A 12,873-nucleotide genomic window follows, 5' to 3' on the forward strand; every position below is an offset into this window, starting at 1 on the left:
TGCTCAGCGTCTATGGCCAAGATATTCTTCCGTGGGTTGAATCTAATATCCTTTTTCTCATTAGGCACGATAGCTTCGAGACGTGCTGATATCACTTGCCTGTTCATGTTCTTCAGGTTGATCGAAGAGTCGACAGGAACAAAAAGTATGGTATGGCGTTCAGAACTGCACGCTGCTTTCACGGTAGAGACGCTAGCTGGCGAAGACGCGCCGACCATTCTCCTTTTAGCTTTACGCTTCACTGCAGGGATGAAATCGTCGTTGCTGTCTTCACTACTCGCCGTGTACAGTTCAGTGCTGTCACTGGTGCTGTCGTCCTCCCGGCTGTTGCGCTTCCTTGAGGTTGACGTCGAAGGTGACGCCAAGTCCGGATTGCGTACGGTGGCGTCTGGATCCATCGCTACCCGCAGGAGAGCGATGATCCTCGGATAAATCGTAAATTCACGCAAAAAACACCAACGAAATAGGCAGCGTTTGGCAGAAATACACTTCGTCGTCGTCCCACAATAAAGAGTATTAGCTGAGTGGGCCAGTGGGCCGAGTGGGGGAGCGAGGGGTGAGCGGAGCGCAACATAAAAGGAAGAATAATAGCCGCGCAAATTCTCTGTTTGTTTGGGTAGAGACAGCACAATGCAATGCTGCGCCACCCATTGAACACGCTTAAAGCTGCTGCTGGTCAAGCTGGGGCTGTGCCAGGAGAATTCTCGCACGCACGTCCGTTGCGCACGCTCCACTGAAAGGACGAAATGAGCGGGCGATTGGCTCGCTCCGTAGAATTGCTCGCTCAGTCAGCGTGCCGCGCATAAACAGTTCGCGTTCTACTCACTCGCTGGGCCCGCTTCCCGCTGAGTCTCTCCAGCTATTACTCTTTAGTGGTCAAAATTTTCGAACAGGAGCGCGAGCGAAAATATCGGACAGGGATCGCACAGCAGGATCACCTAGCTGGATGTACGCGACATCGAGTCGTGTTGAGCGGAAGGCGCTCACTATAATTAATAAAGACTGATCGCCGTAATAGGCGTTTCGCGTTTCATTTGACTTGGGTAGTACATGTATGCGTGTACATATCAAAGCGACACAGAAAAATAATTCAGAAAATTATTTTCTCAGCCGGGCCTCAATTGATTTGATTGATTGATGGATTAAATGATTGATTGATATGTGGGGTTTAACGTCCCAAAACCCCCATATGATTATGAGAGACGCCGTAGCGGAGGGCTCCGGAAATTTCGACCACCTGGAGTTCTTTAACGTGCACCCAAATCTGAGCACACGGGCCCACAACATTTCCGCCTCCATCGGAAATGCAGCCGCCGTAGCCAGAATTCGGTCCCACGACCTGCGGGTCAGCAGCCAAGAACCTTAGCCACTAGACCACCGCGGCGGAGCTGTCAGCCGGGCCTCTCACCCTGCATCGCGCGGCTTCAGACGTATTGGCCATAAAATCACACGTCCTTCTTTATGCTAACGGTGAGCTATTTATACGAATCATTTACCACTGGAGGTGTACGTATACCGAGCTCAGGAGAATTTCAGCCTGATATCTGCAGTACCAGTGAGCTGGAGCGACGGGCGTGCTTTAAAAGGTACATGCACCACCCAACATGCGAAGCGTTCTCTTGTCTACAACGTTTACTTTAATCAAAGGGGCGTGGTCGCCCATGTTGGCAAACTTATATCGTGATGGGGGTGGTTTGTACGTCTTGTAATCTCACCGCGAACTTTGCGTACAAGCTACAGAGTGCACGCCCGTCCCTTCGCACGCTGCAGTTGTTTCGTTGGCAAAGTAACACAGCGAAGTAACAACTTTTGTGGTTGATACTTCGCACTCATCCTTTGTATACCTAAGCATGTGTTTCGTGTGTCCTTTTTTATGTTTGAGCAGGGAGCTGTCAAAGGCATTAGTTCACAATTGTCCTTGTGTGATCACGCCTCTCCTTCTTTGTGTTCGATGAGCCGTTGTTCGCGTGATATTTCAGTTTGTTGCTATCGAGTTCAATGTTCACCTTTGGGGCAAAGCAGTGAATGCATTACAGCACTTTCTCTGATTCCGCTGTCACATTCAACAACTAGAGATACCACACGCTTTTAAATCTATAAAACAGCGAGTGGCATTGTGTAAACCTTTTGTAATCATTGTACAGTAAATTTGAATATTTCTGTAAGTTAAGGTTCAACTTTTCTCTAATTCCGTTTAATAACGTGGAATTAATCATTTTTGTGTATACCTGCGGTCATCATGTGTGAATATATATGCACCAAACAACGCTTTTCATTAATAGAAAAGCTGTGTTTAGTCGAGGCAGTCATCTTGGTGATACGTGCTTACGCTTGTAGGTATACGATAAACAGGCATGCGCAACTAGCATGGCGTAAGTCCCACTAATCCCCACTGGTGCACTGAAATTTAAGGCAACAGTTAGATCAACAAATGGGTATGTGCCACAAAAATCTGTGAGGCCTATCTGAAATTATCATTATCGTAACAGTGGAAAAGTTACCGCACTTGATTTTACCCACAACTTCCACTAAAGACCAAGAGTTAAGGCAATAGTTAGCCCAACAATTAAGGGTGTTGTTTCGTTTTATTACAAAATACTTAGAAAAGAAACAGAGAGATTTGTTTTTTTAAGATAAATATATGCATCAGTTCGAGCACCACAGTTTTCTCTGTAATCTGTTCTTTTCCTATTAAAAAACCTCCCTCCTTTTAGTGGTGAAGCTTCTTAAGGCGTCACCCAATCGTCTTCTGTAGTAACCATCGCCAGTGGCACATACGCGCCCCTCGTTAATTCTTAAACTAGCCATAGAGAGCAGTAATTGTACTATACACTGAAAAATGTAAATTGTATGACACTAGATGGTGTTACTTGTTGAAAAAAAGGATTGGCGTCACACGTGTGGAAGTATAGAGATATGATCACGTGTTCTTCGGTAGCGCCGTACGCCAGGGGGCGCTCTGTATTATAATAAAAGCGACGTTTTGGCACGCGTGTGCATCAGAGGCTCGGCGACAGGGGATGGTAAAGGCTGTTGTGTGGCGTGCGTGAGGGGCGGTGGTGGCTTGAAGACGGAACCTTGATGTGTGGGCACGCGAGGCACAAGCGCATCGCGAGGATCCTGCAGTACGACAACGGGAGGCCGAAGCGGCACGGCAGCGGCGTGCGGACCCAGCTTCCGCCCCCTGTCCATAATTCAGCCCGCGAATATGCTGTCATTTTTTTAAACTTCATAACACTTTTTAGGTTTCCTCACTTCTTGGCTAATCTTCCACAGTGGGATTGCGCTACGGCTAATAGGTCAACAAGAAAAAGAAACAACAAATTGCGTGCTATTGTCACGTGGTACTTTCGAGTTATAGAAGGCGATGGCTATACTACCAGCACAACGCTTAACAAACAGTGTTTAGTAGAGAGCAGGCATAAACCACATTGGGTAACCTTAAGCGAACGGTGCTTTATGAATGTGTGTAAGATATGTGGACAAGGTGCAGTAGAACTTGGCTATAACTCTTGGCAATCATAACGTGGTAGTCTGCCGATGCACGCTAAAGTGTGCATTTCTGGACAGACGCCAATAAAGTTTCGCACCCACCCAGATCCCCACTTCAAGGTCTAATGAGGAGTGCTTAATAAAGATCAATGATACAGCATATCTGAAAGACTTGAAAAATGAAGACATGCGTTTGAGAAGAGAATGCCCAACTTCACTGGCTCTTTCGTGTATCCGAAGTGGTGCTGGTTGTATTTTTTGAAATCAGCGTTCAGATTTTACTTATTTAGGCGATGAGTGCCACTGTGCTGTAAGAATTCTGGCACCAAATAATTTTAAAAATGACCTAAAAATGACACATAGATGATATATGGGAAATGTCTCCTTTCAAATAGCTACGTAAGCTCACAGTTTGTGAGGCAGGTGTTTGTTATTCATTAAAGTGTACACATAGTGGGAAAGATCCTTAGCGGTCTCATGGGAAGAAGCAGAAGAAGACGCTGCTTCTTGGTTCCCTGTCTTCTGTGTCATGAAGAAAGCTTCTCAAAGTTCTGCTATGGATGCGACACAAAAGGGCCTGCAGAAGATCCTTGACCAGCAGGGTAGGACACTTCTCTTGAAAACTGCCTTCAGCCTTGACACGTGCATGAGTGATGGCTTGGAGTACGTCCACAGCTACGAGTATACCCACCCAGGTGTGAAGCCGCCGAGCCTTCTGTATGTATTTAGCAAAAACAATGAAAGTGAAACATACCTAATAGACTCTGCCAATTTCCGTGTATCTACAAGTCAAACCAAACATAAGAAGTCCAAGGAAGATCTCAGGAAGGCGCACGACGGCACAACTGAGTTCGCAACTTTGGAGGACTGCACTGGTGCTGCCCGACCACGAAGAATTGCTGTGGGGCTCCTGGAGTACAAGCTTCTCAAGTGGCTTTATTGTGAACGGCCGCGGGAGGGCGACCTGAAGAACCGTATTTATGCCACAAGAAAAGCGCACTGATGGAAGACTTCCTCCATCTCATGAGCAAATGCTTCCCACACGGGAACATTTCGTGTGGCTTCAGAGATCCTGCAGTTCGAGACTACCACGCTTATAGTAGACCCGCCACGCTACCTACGGTAAACAGGATCGTGGTTGAAGCCATTTGGGCAACTTATTCCAAGCCAGCACCAATCATCCACGTTAGTAAAGATGTCATGTGGCACATCCACCTTACCAAAGCACTGCGTTATGTAATGCTCGCCGAGGACACCAGGGTCAAGAGCTCGCGTTGACTCGTCAGTGTAGAGATAATCTTATCATAGGTTCTATAATATTTTTTGCGGCCTTGTTTTTGTATTTCCAAAAATTGAAAGATTTCTTTCATATTTATTTCATCCTGATATTTTTTATTTTTTCAATCGTAATAATAGTATTTTTTGCTTCAATATTCGGATAGAATTTGTTTCCCTCACTAAGATGTCAGCATTTGTTTAGCGCCTTTGTCACCGCAATGTCGTAAGTTGTGACGTGATGAATCATTACACAGTCATACGATGCAGACAGTACCAACAATAGCACTGAAAGAACACGACGAAATTTTGCTGTCTCCTTGATCTATTCGCATCACACGAAGTCACAGTACACGTTCAGAACATATAAGAAATTGAGTGAGTGAGCAAACTTTATTTTAACCTGCGGATTGAGGCCTGGGTCTAAGCAGCGCCTGGGGGGGGGGGGTGGAAAGACCCTGCATCTCAGCTGCCTGCCATGCTCACTGGATGTGGCCTATTTTCGATCTGCCCTATCCTAGCTTAATACTGCGGCTCTCTACCACGCCTCAATTTGTTCTGGGGAGACTGAATTTGCGTGCTGTATCTGTGCGCATTCCCTTATTATATGCTTTAGGGTGGCGTGTCTCATGCTACATAGCTTACAAGAGTCATCTGGGTATAGTTCAGGGTATATGCGATTTGGGTGCTCCTAGTTGGGAAATGTTTTGGTTTGAAGTCACCCCCAGTCAACTTCCTGAGATCTGTCTAATGTGGAGCTAGGTGGTAGAAGTCTACGCCTCGACATTTGGTAGAATTGGATAATGCAGTAGCACCTAAACATTCTGTCTCTCTCCCGCCACTCCTCTTCTCCGGTACCTCATGTGAAGCTCCATCACGAGTGCGGTAAGTGAGACCTCACGTTACGCGGTGAGTTTCCTCGTTGAGGTTGGGAACGGGGGACTCACACGGGGTGTGGGCTGGCAACTATATGATACACCTTTCTTCGAATTCCTCTGATATGAGCTTTACCTTGCGAAAGCATATGTTGGTTGCCTCGGAGATATTCTTCCTCGATCACAGTTACAGATTGCCGACTGCCACTTGCTGACTACATATCTACATTTTGGGGAAATTGCGACCTGTGCTCTAGCCACCTCTTCCGCAATTCCCGATTTATCAGAGCCTATGGAGCACGCGCTTACGCACTTGTGGTCGCTGTTTATTACTGCCACAATGTAGGATTTGCGACGTGGGTACTCCTCTGCGTCTATGAACAACGCCTCCTTGCCTCTGCCGTAGGCCTTGAGTAGATTTCTAGCTCGGCGTTCTCTTCTGCCTTGATTAGGTTCGAGGTGCATGTTTTTGGGCAGAATGGAGACTTGGATCTTTTCTATGATTACCATTGGAACGGACACTTTACTTCCTTGTTGGCTATAGTAATTTATCCCTAACTTGTCTAGAATACTACGTCCTGTGCGCGTGCTGGCTAGACTCTCCAACTGAGCAATCTGTTGAACCTCTATCAGCTCCTCTAAAGTGTTGTGTAAGCACAGTTCAAACAGTTTCTCGGTTTTGGTGCTATCTAGGAGGCCTAAAACGTGTTCGTATGCTTTTCGTATGAGTGCGTTGATCTTCAGTTTTTCGGCTGTATACCAGTTTAGATATGCTGCAACGTATATAATATGACATACGGCGAATGAATAAATAAGCCGGATGACGTTAGTCTCTTTCATGCCCTGGTGTTCGTGGCTCTCTTAATTACCCGCATTGTGTTGGTAACTTTGGCTACTAACCTCTTGACGGTTTCACCGTTTGTACCCTTAGACTCGATGATGAGTTCAAGGACTCTGATTTGTTGCACTATAGGAATAGTCCTGCCGTGTTTGGTGTGAATGTGGATCTTTCCTTAAGTACAATTTTAAGTGATGGATGTGGCGATTCATCAATGCCAGTACCTTCAAGATACTCTTCGATAGTGGGGATGGCCTCCTGGAGCTCTGCTCTATCCTCCCGCGTGAACCTTCCATATTGTGTTGGTGACTTTGGTTACTAACCTCTTGACGGTTTCGCCATTTGTACCCTTAGACTGGATGATGAGTCCAAGGACTCCGATTTGTTGCACTATAGGAATAGTCCTGCCGTGTTTGGTGTGAACGTGGATCTCTTCCTAAGTACAGTTCGGGCTGTATCTCTTCGGTGGTCTGCTTTTAAGCGTGGGGCGATAGAGGAGTAAATCGGATTTATTTGGCGATCCATCGAGGCCACTACATTCAAGATACTTCTTGATAGTGGTGACGGCCTCCTGGAGCTCTGCTATACCCCTCCGTCGCTACCTTCGCACGCCTAGATGGTGATTCAATCTCCATATATATTGAACGATGTATTCAGTATATTGAGTTAAGCCATGCCGGGAGTATTATCTATATGAGAATAAACAGCATTGGCGATATGACTGAACCCTCCGGGGTACCAGCACTGCTCATAGGCCCTTCCTCAGACCTCAGTTCTTCCATTACAATGAATGCCGTTCTGTCATGTCGGACGTCCTTGACATAGCTATACGCTCTCGACCTTAAGCTTAATTGGCAGGTCTGATGTAATACTGCCGTAAGCGATGCTTTGTCGAACGCTTTTGTAAGGACTAATTTTAAGATCGCTCCGGTAGATCTCGTTTTCTTGTCTAAAATCTGCGTCTTAATTTGAATCATGACATTTTGCATGGAGAGCTTTTGCGGAACCCTAACATAGAGTGTGGGCAGATTTCATTCTCCTGAAGATAGGTGTTGAAACTTTCTAGAAAAATGTGTTCCATCAGCTTCCCAGCACAGGACGTTAGAGATATGGGCATAAAATCGATAGATCAGGCGGTTTCCCGGGATTGGGGATGAGGATCACTATAGCTTCTTTCCACTGTTTCGGAATAGTGCCCTCGGTACAGCACTCATTAATATATTGCATGATGTTTTCTATGGCTTGGTCGTCAAGATTCTGTAGTGTTTTGTCGGTGATCCCGTCTGGTCCTGGTGCATATTTGGTATTAAGCTTCGGTAGTGCAGCCCTGATTTCAGCCACGGTAAACTCATCCAAGTGCTCGTTCGGGCCTCGGTATGCGGTCTGTACTCTATGGCGGGAATGGCGGGAATGTAGGTGTTGCTGGCTTCAGTGATAAAGTCCTCCTCACTGCCGTTATACCGGTGTGCACCAGTTTATGCAAGGTTTGCTTGTGTGCTGATTTGGTGTTGTCTGGGTCTATCAGGTGTTTTAACGTGCACCATGTCTGGCCAGCGTTCATTTGGCCGTCGAGATTATTACAAACCTGGTCCTATTGCTGTTTGCTTCGCTGCTTACAATGTTATTTCCATCTGTTTATTCAGCTATGCCATGCACTTGCGCAAGGGTATGTTGTACCTCTGCCCCCGCCATTTATTTTGCAGTAATTGTTTGGCCTCCCACATGTGGGCAAGACGGATATCAACCTGCTCTAGTACGGATCTAACGTGATAGTTTGCGTTGCCTCGCTGACGTGATTATTGACATCTTTGATCCAATATTCAATATAGCTTATGGGGTCTTGTTTTTTGGCGTTTCTGACTTTCCGAAACTTATCCTAGTCAGTCCATCTAATCTGTCTCTTAAGTTTTGCGGCTGCCATGGCTTCTATTCTGATTTCTAATATTCGATGATCGCTCCCCAGATTATCGAATGTCCTTTTCCATTTAGTGCATGCACGTTACCAACTACGTTAGGTCTTGAGTGGTGTCTCTCGCCAGCCCAGTTCCCATACGCGTAGGGGAATTGGGGTCGGTGTTGAGAGTTAATCCTGTTTCTTGGATATCCTGCCATAGCGTTTTTCCTTTGGCTCTTGTGTATCCGTATCCCCAAGTACTGTGTGGAGCTTTGAGGCCTCCACCAATGACGAGTAAATTGGGTCCCGCTATTTCAACGGCCTTTTTAAATATATGAAGGAAGTGTTGTCGTATGCGTGTGGGATTACTATACAAATTCAGAATGAATGGGCTCGGTGATTTGTATATGCTCAATTTCTGTGAGGCGGGTGTCGTGGCAGACTGCTACGAATTCCTTCCTTGCCATATTGGTTTCATTATCCCCTGCTGTAGGGCCGATCGCCTGATATCCCGGTAGCTTAGATAAACCGTGACTGTACTGCGAAATTGAAACTTGCGGTTTGGTTCTGTCCCTAGGGTGTTGTCAGGACTGCTCTCTTCCCTTCATATCTTCCGCATTTCCACCGCCAAACAATGAAGTTTCTTTTTCTGGGTTTCTCTATTTTGAGTTGGCTATCGAAGAGGCAGGCAGGCCTCATGAGATTAGTTGATATAGCCGCTGGTGCGGTGCCCTGAAATAAGTGTGAGTTGCCTGCAGTGCTCATCGCAAGATGTGTAGCTGGAAGTACCAGAGGTGTGCTAGGGTTGAGATTGCCTACGTTAGCTTCAACTCTATCTAGTCTATTCACGATCATAGATATTGCAAGCTAGAGGTTCTTCGTTGCCTCTGTCTGTTTCGTAACTGGTTTCTATATTTAAGACAATGTTTGATTAAGGTTCTAGGTTTGCGCTGTTGGTTTGTCATTAGACACCTTAGCTTTTCTTTGAATAGGTGGCGGGGCACTCTCCTCGACTATTCAGTTATCTGGCATTTCTTCGGGTGCTCTTGGACCGCGTAACGGATTTGACTACAAGTTCATCTATGCAGGTTTTAAGAATTCGAAATACCCGAGTAAGCTGTATAATTATTCTCTAAGCTCAGACTGTTTTTTTCAGCTGGGCTATATCCCTGACATTGTGCGCAGTCTCCCTCGAAAGCTCATGGCGCGTCCCTTTAACCATGTCTGACCAGATCACTGTGAATGCCGGGTTCCCTTGATGGTCCTTGCCACTCTTTGGTTTAGACCGGGACCTGGAGCACAATGGAGTGCGCCTTCTCGCTCCCAGAGACTGAGAGGCGTGGCCGCAGGGCGTTGTGAAGGACCAGGATCTTGATCTGGACCGAGGCGTTGCCCTCTCGCCCGAAATTTGGACCTCCTGCGTTCTGTTGGCTTGGTGGTAGGGGGATAGTTCTTCTCGTGCGCCTGTTGCAGTTGTCGAAACCAGTGGCGTTGCTTTACGATGTAGGGTATTTCGAACTTTGCATTGCAGAATTTGGCGACCATGAGATGATCCTTGCTGCACCGCTGACATCGTGGCTGACAGTGGTGGTCCTCGCTGGAATCAAGAGTTCCAAAACCCACACATAACTTGTCATTTGGCCTCCCACACACGTCGCTCATGTGCCTAAGTCTGTTGCACTGTTTGCAAAAGTCCACTTGTTTCTGTATAGCAAACAGCACGTGAGCACTCCTCTGTACATGATGTGTGTCAAGATTCTGCTTCCGCCAAAAAAGACTATCACTTTCATGGTGTTTCCAAGACCTTTGGCTGCGATTGTCGTAGGATTTTTGGCTGTAATAATTGCTGCGGTGATGTCCCGTTGGGTTTCGTTTAAGGGAACTCCTTTGATTACATTTTTGGCAGTGAGTTCCAAGGGCCGTCTCGTATGCTCCCACCTCATACAACTTGTCATTGGCTTTTATACGCTTGATACCTTGGTATTTGTTTGTATGGTCTTGTTTTGGGATGGTGATCGTGTCCGCCTGTTTTTCTTCATAAAAGATCTCGGCTTTCATACACAGCTTTGTCTAGCTCCGTTAAGCTGAACTTGGATAGCTGCAGTCCTCTTGTTGCCCTTATGACTATCTTGTAGTCGCCTGTTGGCAGTCTTGCATTTTGCTGGCTCTGGTTATCCGAGATATCAGATTTGCACCGTGCGTTCTGGGCGTTCAAGTAGGGCTAGGGCTATCACAGCGTTGTTGGCTTCCTTCCTTGGCACATTTTCTGTTTCGAACATCTGTAACTCCGTTGTCTATGTTGTCATACCATCGGGTGACGTCATCCTTCTGCTGGGACACCTCCATCATTAATGATTCGGGCCTGTATGGTGCGAAAGCCGAGGCCTGGCTATGGTAAGGCCGTCCCAGTCGACGTGGAGCGTCGTCGGCAGTAAAAGTAGACGCTTCTTGGCGGGAGCTGGTTGTCAGTCGTAAAATCTCGAAAAATGATCACCCACCTTAGAACATGGTATCTTGGGATTTTCGGTAACAAGAAGAATAAGATGCTGTATAAATCCAAGCGGTGCCTGGCTGTAATCGCTGAAAAATCATTTGATGATAACGGAGCCGACATGAAGAGCATTCAATCACCTCGGCGACCGCAGCATCTCTTCGGAGAGAGCAGATACTGAGTTGAGAGTTCATTTATCAGCAATGATTATTATGCATTTACTGCTCACCACCTACAACTGTCTTTTTTAATTAAAATTGTCTGAGTCCATCATTCAAGGCAAACTAGCTCAATATGAACCAACGCTTAAGATCATATCACCTTCAGTCATTGCAAGGGTCAGCCTGCGACCGTCTTTGCAAATGGTCACAGACAATAAAAAGCTTGCAACCACATTTATTGAGAGATGTGCCAGCTAAATGGCAATTACGTGCCTATCGTTTTTATTTCTTCTTACTGAGACATTAAAATTGTTTACTTGGCCGTTATATGCAAAGCATTCACAGTGTGATATTCATGGGCTCAAAGTGTGTTCCTTTAGCCTCTTGCGATATGGATGGAGGTACACTACATATCTTAGTCGATCTCGGGTAATTTTCTTGGGAAAATTTATTGTAGTTTTCTAGCGGGGAAGATATATTATGCAAAACCGCCAGGTTTGCGCTATACGCGTGGCACAGTCATGGCAACAGCTTGAACAACGGCTTTTTTAGAGCCTTCCTAAACTTCTGCCACAACACTTGCGTGGTAGCCACTTCGTCTTAAATCATCATAATGTTTGTGCCAAGGAAAAGGGTCCACGTATTATTCTTCATTTTTCAGAAATCCGTGGCACTTGCTACGCAGTTTTAAAGCATTCTGTGCAGTTTATTGATTTATTGGCTGAAGGCAATGAAGAAATGCCGCAGGCTTTTGTAATGGGCTGGGCAATTCAACAACTCACTCCTTACGCAATTCGCATTTTTTTAACGTCTGGTTGCTACTTCACTGTTCTAAAATGCTTTCTTGCGTGTGCTAACGCGATTCATTACCCAACACGAGGCCTGCATGGGGCAGTTTGCAAAGCTGACTCAAGCACGGCGTCGCTCAGTGGTAGAGCCCTTCGTTGCCAAGCCGGCACCTTGATTCGATTATCATTATGACCTCGGTATATTAACTTCGTCTTATTTTCTTTCTTATTTGGCACGATAGTAGTTACGGTCACTGGTATCAATGGCGGCGGCGGACAATAACGGTGCGCGTATTGACCCTTGTGATTTCATAGAAGCCATCACTGTAGTAACATTTGTGATTGAACGTCTCAAAACCATGATATGAATATTGAACAGGTGGTATATTAGAGGGCTGCGGACATTTTTTGCCCCGCCGCGGTGGTCTAGTTGCTAGTGTACTCGGCTGCTGACCCGCAGGTCGCGGGATCAAATTCCGGCTGCAGCGGCTGCATTTCTGGTGGAGGCGGAAAAGTTGTAGGCCCGTGTGCTCAGATTTGGGTGCAGGTTAAAGAACCCCTGGTGGTCGAAATTTCCGGAGCCCTCCACTACGGCGTCTCTCATAATCATATGGTGGTTTTGGGACGTGAAACCCGACATATCATCATCAATCAGGTTGCGGACATTTTTACCATCTGGTGTTCCGGAAGTAACACTGCACAGTACAGAGGTCTCTACAACTTTGGCTTCATCCAAATGTGACCGCCCTGGCCTCGATCGAACCCGTGATCTTCAGATCTGTTGACGAGCACCATAATTGCTGTCCCACGGCGGCGGACGGGGTGATATACAGATTCGGAGTCTTTTGTGCATGCTCTTATTTAAAATTGTGCCGATATTATTCTACACGATTCTGCACAATGAAAAAAAAACTTGCTCGAACTTCATTTGGTTTCGAGACACTGTCTGCTTAGGAAAAAGTAAAAGAAAGGAAAAGATCCCACTATCTCCACGAAGAGAATGATGATGAGCGGGGTGATGCTGTAATTATTATCGGTAAAACCATCAAAGATTTGCTA

At 46.2% G+C, this 12,873-nt stretch overlaps 1 protein-coding gene across 1 annotated transcript; it reads left to right on the forward strand.

Moving 5' to 3' along the window:
- Positions 1-4,048: 4,048 nt before the first annotated feature.
- On the forward strand, positions 4,049-4,495 carry LOC142775455 (serine/threonine-protein kinase VRK1-like). The gene has a single exon (XM_075876856.1). It carries the CDS (start codon positions 4,049-4,051, stop codon positions 4,493-4,495), a length of 447 nt encoding a protein of 148 aa, XP_075732971.1.
- The last annotated feature ends 8,378 nt before the right edge of the window (positions 4,496-12,873 follow it).

The sequence above is a fragment of the Rhipicephalus microplus genome, chromosome X (genome assembly GCF_043290135.1).
Source record: "Rhipicephalus microplus isolate Deutch F79 chromosome X, USDA_Rmic, whole genome shotgun sequence".
Lineage (NCBI taxonomy): Eukaryota > Metazoa > Arthropoda > Arachnida > Ixodida > Ixodidae > Rhipicephalus > Rhipicephalus microplus.

Bases quoted from the DNA above. Each gene is read 5' to 3' on its own strand.
- LOC142775455 (XM_075876856.1), top strand. From the start codon at position 4,049: ATGGATGCGACACAAAAGGGCCTGCAGAAGATCCTTGACCAGCAGGGT.